Below are 17,128 nucleotides of genomic sequence, written 5' to 3'. Positions count from 1 at the left end.
GAGCACTATGCAAGGAGCCGTTTGAACCAGTGGCATCATGTCTCATGAAAGATATTACTCTGAAAACAATTTCTTAGTGGGGATCACTTCAGCGCATAGATTTTTGGGGCTGAGAGCTTTGTCGGTACATACAGATTTATGTACCTTCTACAACGGCAGGGTCGTCCTTAGACCAGCCCCAGCGTTCACCCCCAAAGTTAACTCCTGGTTCCATGGGGTTGAGAAAGACTGAATCCTTGTTTGGGTATGTTACTCAGTTGTCCCTGGGAAAGAGTGTCTCCACTTCTGCCCTGAGCAGGTGGATAAGGATCAGTCAGGCATACAAGGTGTAGGGGTTCGTACCTCCAGTAGGGGTCACAGGGCACTCTATGGGGGGCAGTCACATTGGCGGCATATAGGGCCTTGCCGTCCCTAGAAGTTGTAAGGTGGTGACATGGAAATTTGTCCATTCCTTTACAAAGTACTATAGGATTGACAAACTAGCCTCGGCAGAAGCAGCATTTGACAGTAGAGTGCTCCTTCAGGCCCTGAGGGCACCGGAAGCTGTGTGACCCACCCGGGGGGAGCACTGCTTTTTTATGTCCCAGGAGTAAGGAGTCAAGGACTGCCCCACTCCTGGACCACCGGAGAATGGAAGATTTGTATTCACTTACCGTGAAGCTTCCTTCTCGGTGGTCCAGAGTGGGGCAATCCTACCCACCCTCTCTTAATGGACATGACTTCTGGTCCTTTAGGTTTTGCAGTGGTTCAGTTGTTCATGAATATGGTCTAACTGATTATGTGATGTGGTGGACTGTTGCTGTTTGTTTGCTCTAATGGTTAAAATACAGGTTTGTATTTGGTTAAGCCCATGGCTGTGATGGTATTCCGCAGTTGTCTGAGGGGGAAGGAGTTATTTTTTAAGTGAATTTACGCTAGTGTGACCGGGGCGTTAGGCTGTCACCTGGACATGTTCCTCTCAAGAGGCTTCCAGTGCCAACTACAGTCCTCCACTATCCTGCACATAACTTCTCTAGAGATGTGTTTTCTCATGTGGTGGTAACTTGCTCCCTTTGATTTCCCCCATGCAACCTTCCTGATAGTTGTAGGGTTTGGGACTTCAGGTTCCAGAGTGTCATCAGTATACAGTAGTCCTAGAATGAATGCCTGATGTCATCTATAAATTTTCCCTTTCTTTTTTCTTGCCAGCTGCCAGCCTGGACTGATTGGAGAGCACTGTCAGTTTCAGGATCCTTGCCACCAGTCAACCTGTGCCAATGGGGGCTCGTGTGAGAGCACCCTGCGTGATGGTACTGTGCATTACCAGTGTACCTGTCCCAAGGGCTTTCGAGGTAAGGACACACAGCATGGTTTTTGTGTTACCATGGCTGTCAGTAGAAGTTCTGGAAGCTTTTTTCTCCTGGTGGATATCTGATCCACTGGGGGAGGTCTCCAGAGTGGATCAGTGCAGAATGTTGGTGATAAGTTGGCTTTCCAGGAAAGTCCTAACGCCATTCCAGACCCAAAGTTCGTTAGGTCTTCTGCCTCCCTTCTACAGGTCAGGACTGCTCTTTGCTGGATGTCTGTGCCAGCAAGCCGTGTCTCAATGGTGGCCGCTGTACCAACTGGAATGGTCGCTTCAACTGTACGTGTCTGCCCGGCTATCAGGGCCGCAACTGCCGGAGCGATGTGGATGAATGTCGGGTGCCTGGCCTATGCCAGCATGGGGGTACTTGTCTCAACACACAAGGCTCCTTCCGCTGCCAGTGCCAAGCTGGCTACACAGGGCAGCTCTGTGAGAGCATCTCTACACCCTGTGCCCCGTCTCAGTGTCTCAATGGGGGCACCTGCCGCCAGACAGGAGAACTCAGCTATGAGTGTGCATGCCTGCCTGGTGAGTGAGCTTGTGGGATTTATTATTTGATGTTATTTGTGAGATTGTGGGAAGGAGTGCTGGACGGGCAGATCCAGGGCAAGAACATCCCTTGGGACAGTTAGGTGATGATGAGTGGCCCTTGGAACACAAGCCTAGCTTTTTTTCACTTGTGACCCTGTTCTGTGCTTTGTTTTTCTGTTGTCCTGACAGGAAGCTCATAGGAAGCTGTTGAGGGCTTTGGTGGGGCAGGAAGGAAGCAATCCAGGGGAGGTGGGAAGAACTGGCAGATGGCAGCTGTAGTTTCTGAAGCTGCAGCTTTGCGTGTCAGATCCAGAACACATTGGAATACCTGGTTATTTCTTTCTCCTTTTCTGTTTGGAGACCTGAAGAGAAAATGGGTCCCAGAAAGAGGAGAGGGGACCTCACAAGCTCTGTTCCAAATTGGGTTTGTTCATTGCTGTCGCTGTGGTTGAGCTGCTGGAAAAGCTTGAACCTATAATTTTAAAAATCTTGGAATCTGGTTGCACATTATAGGTGGGTTATTGGGAGTTTGTGGAATTTGCCTTTCCATGGTTACCAACTTGGCTACATTCTCTGTCTTCAGGCTTTGAGGGCCACAACTGTGAGATCAACATTGACGACTGTCCAGACCACATGTGCATGAATGGAGGCACATGCGTGGATGGCGTGAACACCTACAACTGCCAGTGCCCTCCAGAGTGGACAGGTACTGCCATATCAGTCTGAGAGCCTGAACTGGATTAAAACGAGGGTGCTGAAATGGGGGAAAGGGTCTTAATGGTTTAGATGTGTTTCCTTTCCTTGTCCATGGGATGCTCGCTAAAATCAAGCCTCCAAGTCAGGCAGTCTGGTTGGAGCACAGAATAGGTAATAAACATTTCCTCCCTCCAGTTTTGAAATACATTGACTTTGTCCTGCCAGTGAATTGGGAGTTCGTGTCCTTTGCAGACCTTAGCAAGGCAGCTTTTCATTTGATGAAGTGGAAGCTTTTTGTACCATCCCTAGCCTTGGGTATTTCAGGGCAAAGAAGATCAAAGGTAGTTGGGAGGGTGAGGGAGGGAGAGAGAGAAGGTGCTGTGGCCCTGGTTGGTAAGGTTTTTAGCACAGATGGACTTAATCTCTGTTTGGCTCCCTAGGCCAGTTTTGCACTGAAGATGTGGATGAGTGCCAGCTGCAGCCCAATGCGTGCCACAACGGAGGCACTTGCTTCAATACAGATGGAGGCCACTCGTGCGTTTGTGTCAATGGCTGGACAGGAGAGAGCTGCAGTGAGAACATTGATGACTGTCAGACAGCGGTCTGCTTCCAGGGTGCTACCTGCCATGACCGTGTGGCTTCCTTCTACTGTGCATGCCCCATGGGCAAGACAGGTAGCTGGCTTCTACCTTGCAGAATGTATCACCTTTGTGTACATTTGTTCTGTTCAGAAGATACGTGGCAGAGTTTAGAAGGTTTGGGGCAGTGTTGTGAAAAGATCAGAATGGGTGGATGGGATATCGGGTGACGTGAATGGAGTGTCTTTCTAGCATGGAAAGAGATTGTGAAACCAGAGTTTGCTTCTCCCATGAATTCCTACCCATTTGTGTTTGCTGCTGTTATGTGGTTGCCTGTCATGGTCTTACTTTCTTCTAGGCCTCCTCTGTCACCTGGATGATGCCTGTGTCAGTAACCCTTGCCATGAAGGTGCCATCTGTGACACCAACCCGATGAATGGCCGTGCCATCTGCACCTGCCCACCGGGCTTCACAGGAGGAGCCTGTGACCAGGATGTAGACGAGTGCTCCATTGGTGAGAATAATGCACCTCTCTCATTTTTGCAGAATCAAAGGGGAAAGGCAGGAGGACCACCACCCTACCATTGGACTTTCAAGGGGCTATTGAATTGGGCCTTGCTAGCTCTGTGGGATGGCATATTAGCTAGTAAGACAGTTTAGCTTAGCTGGAATGCCTTTCTCATTCCTCGACTGGGTTTATCCTTGAATTGAACCTTGAGGGAACACCATTTTGGCCCAGCCATGTTCACTTTGCATGCCTTTACCATCTCCAGGAGCCAATCCATGTGAGCACTTTGGCAAATGTGTGAACATGCAAGGGTCCTTCCAGTGCCAGTGCGGGCGTGGCTACACAGGACCACGGTGTGAAACGGATATCAATGAGTGCCTCTCCATGCCTTGCCAGAATGATGCTACCTGCCTTGACCGCATTGGGGAGTTTACCTGCATCTGCATGTCAGGTGGGTTCCCTCAGCATCAGCCACTGGAGCAAAGATGCAGCGTCTGATTTTGTGGGCAGTGGGAGGGAGGGCGGGAGGAAGGAAGGAGGAAATGAAATCAGTGGGAAGGGATTGGCAGGCATGTAGCTGAACGTGGATGCCAAAGTCCTGGGGTCAAATCTCTGTTGCGGGCAAACTTGTTGAGTGAGCTAAGGCAGTTATCTTCTTGCTTTAGTTCACTGTCAATAACCTATTCCAGGGATGTTGTCAACCTCTGTGTGGTAAAGTGGAAAGTGTATGGAGCAGGTATGTTTGTGGACACTGGCACTTCTGAGTCACAGAACGTAGCTGAAACAGAGTGGATGGATAGATAGTCATGGGGATGCCCATGCTGTTTGGAAGTCGTCTTAACCTGAGTCTCCCCAGCTAGACAGTGTAGGTGGTTAGCACTTCTAGTCTAGATGGAAAATATAGTCTAGAGGAGTCCATGTAGAAGAGCTGTGTTGTGGAGAAAACTAGCACTGTAACACTGAGCTGTTCACATGCGGCTAGACATACATATACTGCTGGCATTTTCTTTCCCTCCATCTTACTGGGTGTTGCGATGCTTACTTTAAGCTCGCGGCCTTTCAGCGGTCCTCAGGTGCGGATAGGACTGAGACAAGTATTGAAATCTATATGGAGGCATCCTTGGAAAGTGAGGGATGGTTGTAACTGCTGTCCCCATTGTGGCTGTGCAATACCTTATAAATCAGTGCAGTGTTCATATAGACAGTGGGAGTGCTGCATTGTGCCTGGAATATTAATGGTGGGGCTGGCCTGGCGGGCACTGTGAATTGGCTCTGCTTTGTGCTTCTGTTACCCCATATGGGGAGGAACATTCTCCTTGCTTGCTGACTCATAGGCTGATGCTGGCTGTTTTGTGAAAACCTTGGGGAGGGGTGGGCCCTACTAGCTGGGAATGGCTTTGGACTAGTGGTTAGTAAATTTGGTTTTAGTGTTGCCTTTTTGCTCCGAGTCAGCACTGCAATGTCCTGAAACCATTCTGATTTGGATTCGATGAGAGATTTGGAGCACTGAGTCTAGAAGAAATTAGGAGGCAGCATGTATTAACATTACAATGTTCACTCCCAGCCAGTCCTTTCCTGCAGTTGCAAGCTGGGATGTTTTTGACTGGGCCATTAGCAGTGCAATTCTGTGCTGAGTTATTCCAGTCTAAGGCTTTGGAAATCAGTGGCCTTGACTGGAGTAACTCTGTAAAAGATTGCACTGTTCCTGTTGCAATACGTTCCTCAAAGCATATGCCCTTGTGCATGTGCCTGTAATTTCTCAAATCCACGTGAGCAAACACATTGGTGCCTTGTCTTTGATTCTCGTTTGCCTGTGGTGTGAACTATGGTCCTCACAGTCTGCAGGTCCCTGCAGTTCCGGCCATCCTCTCTTCTGTCTGTCTCAAATCTCAGCTCTGTTAATCAAGACAAACAAAAAATGTCACCAGTCTCTTCCAAGCTCCTCCATATGGCCCCATCTCCACGGTTTTCTCTGATGCAAACTCTAGGCCTGTATGTGTCAGGAACTTTAGGCAGTTAATCCACACACCCAGGCTTCTTCAGAAGATAGGTGTTTATTATGGTAACGCAGAACTAAAGTGGGGTTGCAGATTGCGGTCGCCAAGCATTAGTCCCAGGATCACGACGGAGAAGGCTGAAACGGAAAAAAGCATGTAAGTGCCTTAAATTCTTAGGCAAGTCCACCTCCACAGCTACATCATTGATTTTGCGGAGGACCTTAAAAGGTCCAATAAACTTCTACCCCAATTTACGGCTGGGCCGTAGGTTCCTGATGTTTTTGGTGGAAATGTACCCAGAATCGCCAGGCTTCAAATCCCATGCCTCAGACTGTTTCTTATCGGCCTGGGACTTATAGGCCAGTTTAGCTGAGTCCAATGTCTTGCAAAGGAGGGGCCACGCATCTTTTAAACGTTGCCACCATTCTCCCACCTCCCCAGCCGGGAGAGGCCCCTCTGACAGAAACGGGATGGGAGGTGCCTCATAATCAGACATAGCCATGAACGGGGAAACACCAGTCGATGAGTGACAAGCATTGTTGTAACAAAATTCAGCCAAAGGGAGGAGACCCTCCAAATCGTCTTGCTGGTAGTTTGTGAAACAGCGGAGGTACTGTTCCAAGGTTTGATTAACCCTTTCCATCTGGCCGTCAGTCTCGGGGTGGTAGGCGCTACTGAGGCCTCTTTCGACCCCCATGAGGGACATGAGCTCCCCCCGGAACTTGGAGACAAATTGGGACCCCCCGGTCAGAGATAATCTTCTGGGGCAGCATATGCAGCTGGAAGACATGCTAAATAAATGCCTTGGCCAAGATGTGGGCCGTAGGAAGGGCTTTAAATGGCACAAAATGTGCTTGTTTGGAAACAAATCCACGACTACCCAAATGACAGTTTTTCCCTTGATGAGCAGCAAGTCAGTAATAAAATCCATAGAAATGACTTCCCAGGGCCGTCCAGGGGGAGGCAGAGGTTGTAGCAACCCTAGAGGTTTACCTGGTCGAGCTTTGCACATAATGCAGGTTTGGCATGATTGAACAAAACTGGAGATGAAGGGATTTGACAAACCCCAAATGGCCGGCCAGTTTGTTGCCATGAACAACAGACATAATTTCTCCCCGCAGTGTCAGAGGAACTAATAATTTGGAACCCTTGTACCAACAGCCGGTTGGGTGCTCCACTGTCTCCCTCTCCTTGCTCAGTTCCAGACGGTCCACCTCAGAGAGGGCGGAAGCAAATTTCCCCTCCCATCCAGACGTAGAGGCAGAGTCAGGAGGGGCCAAGGCTCGGCCGCGTGTCACTACAACCCCTCCCAACTGTGTAGGCGTGAACATGGAGTCAAGCACCCCCTCCCGCTTGCTGTCGTGTTGCGGGAGGCAGGACAAAGCATCGGCCAGAGAGTTCACTTTCCCGGGGAAATGGTGTAATGTGAAATTGAACTTGGAAAAGAAGTCAGCCCAGCGAACCTGTTTGGCATTTAGATTGCGCGGAGTGTGCATAACTTCCAAGTTCTTGTGATCAGTCCACACCTCAAAAGGGACCCTTCCAACCAGAGGCGCCAGGCAGAAAGTACCAGCTTGATGGCTCCCGCTTCCTTATCCCAAACAGGTCAGTTACACTCAGTGTCATTGAACTTCCGGGAAACATACGCCAAGGGGTGGAGTTTCCCATCCTCCCCCTCCTGAAGGATTGCCCCCCCATCGCAACGTCAGAAGCGTCGACTTGCACAATAAACTTTTAAAGTTCGTTTCAGTGGACTAACACTGGTTCGGATGTAAACAGAACTTTCAGGTGCTCAAACGCCTCCTGGCTCCTCCTCCGGGATGCTAGCTTGCAGAGCTTTGGGGCCCTTCGGCTTCACGGAAGGTTTCTTCCCAAGCGTATCAGACCTTCGCTTCTCCGATGGTTTCTTCACTGGGTGGGTGAAGTCCCCCCCCCCCCGCACATGCGGCCACAAAGTGGCCCGGGAATCCCCCTGGGTGGGTGAAGTCCCCCCCCCCCGGACATGTGGCCACAAAATGGCCCGGTAATCCACATTTCAGGCACACACCTTGTTTCATACGTAGGTCTATCACTCCTTCTTTCTTTGAGGGTGGTGCCTTCTGCTTAGGTGAGGCCAGCACCGTCTTACCCACCGTAGTAGCGTTATCGAGTTTGATGGTGCGTAGGCGGGTCTCTGCATCCGCTGCCTCACGAATCCAGGCGTTCAGGGAGTTTGGGTTGATGCTATGCAGAACCGTCTCCTGGACCTCCGGGTTAAGGTCCAAACAGTACTGTTCTGCCAGGACCTCTAATTTGTGCCACTTGCCTCCTGAATTCACTCATTTACGCCTTGACTGACAGTCTACCTTGCTTGAAGGTGTGTAAAAAGGCTCTTGCCTGCGCTCCCGTGTTGGGATCTTCGAACTGAGCCTGGAGGGCCCACGTGAAGGCATCCACTGACTGGAGTTCTGGTCCATCAGTGTTATGCAGACTAACATACCAGCCCGCTGCCTTGTCCCGCAGCCAGGAAGTGATGTAATCCATTCTGCGTTCTTCGGTTGGAAAGAAGGTGGCCCCAATTCATTACGAATTTTTGGGCGCGCACCACGAAGAACTGCAGGTTCTCTGGAGATCCATCGAACGTCGCATCCAGGGGCTAAGTTGGGCGATGGAGAACTGGGCACGGGATTGCCAGAACCCCGGGCCCCAGTGGTCTCAAGGGAGGGCGAACCACAGGAGGGGGTAGCCGTGGCGTGGGAACCTGAAGGGGCTCCTGATGCTTGTACCTGCGGTACCAGTTGCAGTGGGCCCTGTCGCTGAAATTCCTGTTGCACTGCCATGGCAACCATGGTAGGGATTCCCTGAAGAGAGTTCTCAAGCATCTACATCATCTGGTTGAACCCCCTCTCGAGTAGGTCCAACTGGGTGCCGACAAACTCCTCACCCATGTCTTCATGTTCCACTACCACATCGGGCCCCTTAACTGCACGAAGGGGAATGTCACCGCAAACCTCCGTCTCATACTCGTCTAGGCTGGGCGCCTTGTCATAGCGACTTCCCTGCCAGTGAGCCACCGGCGCCATAGGTGAATAAAAAGTCCAAGTTTCATGCGGGTTCTCACTGAACCGGCCCCAACGGGCCCCCCACAGACAGGTAGTCACCTGGGCCTGGGCCTCCCCGAAGGGAGCATGGAGAACAACTTCTTCCGTGTCCTGTGGATCCTTCTCCACCTTCTCGGTGCCGCCCGAGGTATCCTCAGGCAAGGTTTGGTCCTTGCCGTCGGGTTGTGCCTTTGCTCATCTCCACAGAGAGATTCGAGTCAAGAATGATTCTTAACACTTTGTCAGGAACTTAGGCAGTTAATCCACACACCCAGACTTCTTCAGAAGATAGGTGTTTATTATGGTAACACAGAACTAAAGTACATGTATACAGCCTGTGTTAAGAATGACCTGTAATAAGATGGCCACTAATTTATAGAATATTCAAACAGCTCCCCCCCCTGCGAAGCCAAGAAAGCAAGCAATTTTGCCCCTAAAGCAGTTACAGTTCCCAGGCCTGGGGAATTACAGAAAACCATCTTCAAGGCCAATGTGCCAGATAGTGGAGCAGCGCTGAGAACGGGAGGGAAATAATATCCCCCCTTACATTCCAACACCATGACAGGGCTACCTGGCAGTATGACCCTTTCAGACTCACCTCCTGCCTCCCTCCTGTGGTCACTGCAACCTCTGACACAGTTCCCAGCTCTGGTTATTTTGTCAATGGGGGAAGTAGCTGAGTACTTGTCCAGGAGCTTCTCTTTCTGTCTCATTCATTCTTCTAGACGCCTCTGGAAAAGGCATGGAATGCACCCATGCCGTGTAGATGTCTGCATCGAGAAGTTTCTGTGCTGTGAGATTACAGATTACACACTATATAGAGATGTTGTATCACCATCGTTTTTAGATTTTTGTGTGCTCTCTCCTAGCTTTGGGCAACGTTTCTCTGATAGGGCAGAAGAGGCAGAACAAGGCTACTTTATATGTGCTATTTTTAACTCACTAAATCAAATAGGGAAGAAATTATGGTTGGAGATAAACCTGTTTCTTTTGCCTTAATCCCATGTTTGGAAACTGTTTTGCACATTAGTTACGAGAAATGTGTAACTCGAGCAAAAGCTTTACCTTCAAATATAACCTTGTATATCTTTCTTTCTTTCTTTCTTTCTTTCTTTCTTTCTTTCTTTCTTTCTTTCTTTCTTTCTTTCTTTTCGAGTATATATAATGTATAGGAGAAAGATATTCCATAAAGTGGACCCAAGAACCAGGCTGTGTATTAGTCTCTGAGGGGACAGCAGGAGAATGTGGAATTCTAATGGCTGTGATTTCTGAGCAACCTTTGGGCATTTCAGTGCAATCTTTGCCCATTTTCCAAGTGAGAAGATTATGTCCCTTCTGTCACTTCACTTAGACCGGCCTAAGCATATGGAAAGAAGTGTGCATGGAGGCATGATTGTGCCCTGCTCAGAAGCTGAGATAGCTGTTAGAAGGCAATTGTCCGCCAAAATCCACCACAATGAGCCAAGGAATGGGATTGTCCCTTGAGATTTCCAGAGTGCTGCTAAGCAGCGGACTCTTCCTATTTATTTTGTTTTAATTGGTTATTTTGTACTTCTATTCTGCTTTTATCCCTAATGAGGAATCAAAGCAGAAACATTTTTAATGGTAGCTAGAAAGGGCAAAGCTTGAAATTCAGCTTTGTGCCTTAATGCAGCACTTGTCACTTTGGAGCAGCCCTGCCTGGTATGTGTAGAGACTGGCAGGAGGGCAGATTTTGCAACAGAACCTGGGTCTGGCACACTGCTTCCATTCTTCAGCATTCCTTACCCTGTACTATCCTAATGTACGGGACATCTAGTGTCTCCTTCCTGTGACTTGCCCTTTTTTGGATTATGGTTGCCTTTGCCATCTCCGTAGCATCCCATTGCCTCTACAGCAGGAAGCATGTTTGCAGGTCATCACTGGAGAACATGCTTTGCTTGCATGTTGAAGTCCTCAGGATCCCCAGTGAAAAATTGATTGTGGGGAAGCAGGACAGGGAAGATGTACTTAGACAGCTGTAACTAATAGAAATAGACAGTGCTGAACTAGAGAGACAAACAGTATACCCCAGTATAAGACATGTGAAGTGTATGAGTATAATTTTGTGAGTGTGCGAGAAAGCATACACTATTTTACTGTGCCATCCTGAACAGAATTATACCCTTCTAAGTCCATTGAATCCAATAGGCTTAAAAGGGTATAACTCTGTTTAGGATGTCACTGCTAGTTTCCTTTTCTGTCACTGTCTGTAATTAGTGGCTTGGTTGGAGCATGAAAAGGACCTTTGTTTTACTTCATGTCTGAGACTAAAATCCAGAATGACCTTAGCAGTTACACAGATTGTGAAAACTTTTAAAAATCGATGGATCAAATATGATTATTGAAGGTCCATTCATCGTCAGTAGACATAGCAACAGTGACAGTGTTCTGCTAAATTAGATAATCTGTCTTGGTTAAAAAATGGAGATATAGTAAAATCCTAGAGGGGAAGGGATGAACCATAGGGACATTTAGTGGGCAGCAGCAGGGAAGATGGGATTGGGGAATCATGGAAAATGACAGGGAGTTAGATGAAATGGGGAAAAGGTGCTTGTGCTCATTTAGATTCATAACCTTCTAATGGTGAAAACTATTTTCACCTTTTAAAACTTAATCTTGGCAATAATGAGGGTTAGCAACTGCTTTGTGTGGAAGAGGCTTAGATTTTCAAGGATTTACTGAGTGGCTTAGGTTTTGCACTTGGAAGTAAAATGTCACCGTTTAGGGTACACTTGTAACATATTAGTGTCCCTAGGCATGACCCTGCCAGGATGTGTGGGCCCTTGTAGCATTATTACTGTGTGCAGTATATGTGCCACATGTATAGTATGGGAGGCAAAATTCCCTGTTGGGATGAGGCTTGGCTTTGTAACATGGTTTCTCTGGGTTGCAGGTTTCAGCGGCACCTACTGTGAAATCAACATCAACGAGTGTGAGAGTAACCCCTGTGTCAATGGGGGTATCTGCAAGGATATTGTCAACGGATTCAGCTGCACCTGCCCCTCAGGCAAGCCTAGGCATTTTGCCAACAAGACACTCATCTTTTGGCCTGGAAAAGAATGAACCTGGACCCCATAGCACTAGAGAGAATCTTTCTGCACCTTGGATGAGCATGAATCCTACATGTTTGAAAGTCTGGTGTTCTCTCTTTGTGTGTGTGTGTGAGGGGGGGGGATGCCTGTATATGCACCTGAAGCCAGTTCAATCTTTACTTTGAAAAGGCCAGGAAATATCTGCCCTTTCATAGGGAGCCTGGTTTCTATTCCTTCTTCCTACTATTTCCCCCCCCCCTCTTGAAGTCAGGGAGTGTCTGCCTCTGGCGTGAATTCAGATGGGTCTGCTGGATTCGAGTCTCATAGCAGACTTGTAATGTAGTTTTCCTAGGCTCACACTGCCCCTTGTGCTTCCTCTCATTCTTTGCATTGTGGGGAAGTTTGCTGAGGAGTCTTTTGCTGACTTCGGACGTTGGTTTGAGGAGTTTGTTGTTGGTGTTTGGGACTCAGCCACAGCCCTCAGGAAGCGCTTTCAGCTCATTTGCCAGGCCCTGCCCAGCCTCTCTGCTACCGAGCGGGTGGGGGGCCCTGTCCTCCATTCAGTTCCTTCTAGGGTTGATTGACAGACAGGCCTATAGCTTGCTGTGTGGGAGCTGGGACAATGGTATCTTTGTTCCCCCAGCCTGTCGCACAGGCCCCTGAACCCAATTTACATGTGGGGCAGACATTGCGAAGCCCCCTGTGGAGAGTGGGGGGGGGGCCTTATGAGCCCTTGCTATGGGCCTCTGGTGGTAGGGCTGAGCTGTGCAAGCTGGCTGGAGCTGGAGGAGGTATCTGTCCCACATAATTTTTCCTTCTGAGTGTGAACCTACTTTTCCTCCCACTATTTGGAAGTTCCAGTCCAAAATGTTAGTTTTATACTAGGGTTGATGTAGCCACATACCTATTTTGGACACTCTCCACCGGCCCTTTTGTCAGCCTAGTTAGTTCATTTTTACTTTTCCCTCAGACAGTGCTTCTCTATCTTCAAACTGCTTTTGTCTCTTGCTAACAGCTGGGGGCTTCTGAGTTCATTGGTTTTTCTCACATAGCCCTATGTGGAGCTCAGCTGGGGAAATCGGGATAACTGTAGGGGCAGTATTTCCAGAGCTGAACTGACCCACTCAACAGCTCCTTTACACAAATGGTACAGATGGTTCACGATTTTGTATGTCAAAGCAGATAAAGAGTAGCAGGAGTTCCATACCCATCAACAGGCTGTTTTCTTCCTGTATTGGGCTATGTGGGGCTATGTATGTAAACACTGTCAGAATTTGTGTATATTTCTTGTTTCACTGGTTCATCTGATGTGTCTAACCACCTTTTCTCTCTATGAATTCAGGCTTCTCTGGTTCTATGTGCCAGATTGACATTGATGAATGTGCCAGTACACCCTGCCAGAATGGTGCCAAGTGCGTGGATCGGCCCAATGCTTATGAGTGCCGTTGTACAGAAGGTGACTTCCTTCCTTCCTTCCTTCCTTCCTTCCTTCCTTCCTTCCTTCCTTCCTTCCTTCCGACAGGACTGTTGTTTAGGAATGGTGCCATAGCCCAGTGGTAGAACACTGCTTTGCATGCAGTAGGTTCATTCTGGCTAGAAGAAAACGCTGCAGTGATATCTGTCCAAGAACTATTAGACTTTGACATAGCAATGGGAGACTACTCCTAAATCCTCCTTTATAGTTGCCTTTCTTAAAAAGCATGCATGCTCTAGCCATGAGAAGTTCAGGCATTGTGGGGCATGATCCTTTCCCAAGCATTGATTGAGCACTTTTCAGGGAAGGATAGCTGAAGCTTGAAGAAAAGTCGTAGATGGGCAGGGCCTGATTCATGGACCATTCATGCCTCTTTTTTAGTTTCAGCACCGAGTGAGGTTTCTGTATTCCTGATCCCAAGAGCAAATTAGTATTTGTAGGGTTTCTGTTTTCTTTTCCATATCTAAATTCAGTTTAAGGTTAGAAGGCGGAGTTCTGCAAACAACTTTGAACCATGCCGACGTTGCTTTCCCTGTACAGGTTTTGAGGGGCCTCTGTGTGAGAGGAACATTGATGACTGCTCACCAGATCCCTGTCACCATGGCACATGTGTGGATGGTATTGCCAGCTTCACCTGCACATGTGCAGCTGGCTACACTGGTTACCGTTGTGAGAATCAGATCAACGAATGCCACAGCAATCCCTGTCAGCACGGTGGCAAGTGCATTGACTTGGTCAATAAATACCTGTGCCACTGCCAGCCAGGTACCTCAGGTAGGACACTGTCCTGTCATCCTTCTTTTTGCTTGTGTTCCATCCATTTCAGGCCATTGCATCGTTTGCCATTGTCAGGCAGTCGATGATGAGCTGTGTCTCCTTCCTTCATCTACTTGGCACACCTAACAGGAGGGAATTCCTTGGCTTGCTGAGGGTTCTGCTGGTGTGACTGTAGTGTTGCCCAGGCCTCTAATGTGTCTTTCTCCCTCAGGTGTGAACTGTGAGATGAACTTTGATGACTGTGCCAGCAACCCCTGTGATTATGGCATATGCCGTGACGGCATCAACCGTTATGACTGCATCTGCAAACCAGGCTTCACAGGTGATGGCTGGGGAGAGTTGTTGCAAGGGGGTGGAGAAAGGAAGCAGAGAGGAAAGTCTGGTTCCAGTGTTTGCAGCACTTGATCAAGAAGTAGTGTCATATTTGGACTTGCATCTTCACAGGCAGAACTTGAAGTGGTGCTTCTCAAAGGTGGGCTGAGCTTGGGGCTCGGCACCAGAGGCAAAGTTGTGCTGATCTGACTGACTTCAAAGCCGAGAAGGGTGCCCTTATTCATCCCACGGCTGAGCAGTCCCTTCTCTCCTTTAGGTCCCTTGTGCAACGTAGAGATTAATGAATGCGCATCCAATCCCTGCAAGAATGGTGGCACCTGTGTGGATGGTGAAGATGGCTTTTCTTGTGTCTGCCCTGAGGGTTTCCATGATCCACACTGCTACTCAGAAGTAGATGAGTGCAGTAGCAGCCCCTGTGTGCACGGCACATGCCACGATGACATCAATGGGTAAGACTGATCCCCAGAGTGCATCTCACTGCAGGATGACGTTCAGCTTAGTTGCTGGATGGTCTCCTGTTGTCTTGGAATAGCAGTGAAGACAGGAGATGGTTAAGCTAGTCCTTGTAGGCCAGTCAAATGGGGTTGGGTTAATTGTAGGCGGAGACTTTTGGAAGATAGAAAAAAACCCCTCAACCCTATGTCTTCTGCCTCCTTTCCTTATAGGTACAGATGCGAGTGTGAGCCAGGGTGGGCAGGCACCAACTGTGATGTGAACCGCAATGAGTGTGAATCAAATCCGTGCCAGCATGGAGGAACTTGCACTGACCACGTCAATGGCTATCGTTGCAAGTGCAAGGAGGGCTTCCAGGGTACACTCACCTTCTCTTTCATGCATAGGCCTGAGGCTTTATGTTGCACCTAAATTCCATCTAGTGTTCTTCTACCCCAGGATACTTAACCTACCCCTGTACTGGTCCCCATCTTCTGGATCATACTTGACTTGCTGTTTATAGACCTGCCTTCTCTTTAACATTCATAACAGAAAGAGTTTGGTCATTATTTAGTTCTATGACGAATGACAGGCAATTGCACCTTGAATTTTGTGTTCACGCCTATTACAGGGGGTTAAGGAAGAACAAGCACTATTTCCTGTTTCCCTTCCATGAAAAACCCTCATAGCCTCTCCCCTTTTCCTACTTATATCTCTCCTTTCCAACTATTAGCCGACCTACATTGATCTGTGCTCCCTGTCTTCAGCTTTCTCTGCTTTCCTCTGCCCAGGAGAACTATGGCTGAAGTGTGTAGTGCTGGCCACCAGGCTGGGCCCAGTTGCACATTGCTGGCCACTGGGTCCAGTTGTGCAATGGGGAAACAGCAAGGTCTTCCAGAGATTGCTTCATTTTCCCATGTAGCCCCTTTCCCACACTATGACTTTTCCTTCTCCTGGCAACCCCCATATCCTCTGCTCTTTCCTGCTCCCTTCTGTCCTTCCCACTCAAGAACCGCCCTTTCTTTTATCTGCCCCCATCTTCAGCTTTATTTATTAGTTATTTATTTCACTTGTGCCTCCCCCCCAGTAGGAACCCAAGCAGCTTACATTATTCTGCTCTCCTCCATTTTATCTTCACAAGAACCCTGTGATGCAGGTTAGGTTGGGAATATGCGACTGGGCCAAAGTCACCCAGTGAGGTTCCTCAGGAGAGTGGGAATCTGATCCTAATCTGAAACTCTAACCACTACACCACCCTGACTATCATGGGGTGGCTGGTCTTGAACAGTAGCAAGTGGTTGAGTCCTGGTTGAGTCAAGCAAGTCATGTGGGAGCAAATGGATGGGTGGTTGCTATTAGGCCTGGTCCCAATGTGTCCACCCCTGGAAAGGGCCCTCCCCCCCTGCTTTTTACTGACAGAAACCAAAGGTTGCCTAGCATTTGCCACCGAGGGCATCTGTTTCTTAAAGCTACTGCCACTGCTTATGTTATTATGGAAAGTTTTAACCCCAATGATTTTTTTTAAAGATTTCAGATTTTTCTGCAAACCTGGGGCTTTTCTCCATGGCCATGGCCTGAGTCTCCAGATTTAAGTAACTACAAATGTGGCCTTGTTGAGAATTAGAAGATACTCAGTACAGGGCCGGCCCGAGGTGTTTCTGGGCCGTAGGCGAGGCGCAGATGCCAACCTCCCGGTGGGGCCTGGAGACGTGTGTGTGGGGGAAAGGGAAACAAAGCTTCCCGAAAGTGAAGCCCGGCAGGGGTGCACGACCGGCACAACAGCGCCCGCCAACTGGGTCCCCTTCCTGTTCGTCCCACCCGTCAAGGGCCACCCCGGCCTCTCCAACAGGGTACCCGGCGCCACAGGCCAACCTCCCCACACACACATGGGTCCTTCCCTGACACCTGCAACCCGGCAGCCCTGCCAGAGACGGACAACTCCTCGCGAACTGCAGCAGTGCTGGCGCCCCCCCCCCCCCGGCGCCTTCCTCCCGCTGTAACACCTTCCTCCTACTGGCCTTGCCCTTGCCGGACTTGGGCCTCTGCAGCAGCTTCTGCATGGTGCCCACGTCCTCCGCCTTGACTGCTGTCATCAGCTCCTGGTACTTACCCATGGCGGGCGGGCAAGCTGGGGCGGTCGGTCAGGGAGGGGGCCCTCTCCGCCTCTGCCACGGTGCGCAACCAAGAATGGGGCAAGACAGGGACCGAGGTGGGGCCAGGCCGGGCGCTCGCTCCCTCCTGCCTGCCTTCACCACCTTCCTGCCTTCGCCAGTGGCAGGGGGCTCGCAGCAGCGGCAGCCTCCTCCTCCGAGCAGCCCTGACCC

General features: G+C 49.3%; 1 protein-coding gene across 1 annotated transcript in view; it reads left to right on the top strand.

The window, feature by feature from the left end:
* The window catches only part of NOTCH3 (notch 3), an 83,176-nt gene that overhangs the window by 39,837 nt on the left and 26,211 nt on the right, over positions 1-17,128 (top strand). The window contains 12 exon segments of the mRNA XM_015422604.1: positions 1,189-1,331; positions 1,538-1,873; positions 2,460-2,582; positions 3,013-3,246; positions 3,509-3,664; positions 3,924-4,109; positions 11,650-11,763; positions 13,131-13,244; positions 13,803-14,036; positions 14,251-14,361; positions 14,629-14,821; positions 15,038-15,183. Of these exon segments, the coding sequence (XP_015278090.1) occupies positions 1,189-1,331; positions 1,538-1,873; positions 2,460-2,582; positions 3,013-3,246; positions 3,509-3,664; positions 3,924-4,109; positions 11,650-11,763; positions 13,131-13,244; positions 13,803-14,036; positions 14,251-14,361; positions 14,629-14,821; positions 15,038-15,183 (2,090 nt within the window).

The sequence above is a fragment of the Gekko japonicus genome, unplaced genomic scaffold (genome assembly GCF_001447785.1).
Source record: "Gekko japonicus isolate JY-2015 unplaced genomic scaffold, Gekko_japonicus_V1.1 scaffold1721, whole genome shotgun sequence".
Classification (NCBI taxonomy): Eukaryota; Metazoa; Chordata; class Lepidosauria; order Squamata; family Gekkonidae; genus Gekko; species Gekko japonicus.
This window is presented reverse-complemented; position numbering and strand designations above follow the sequence as displayed.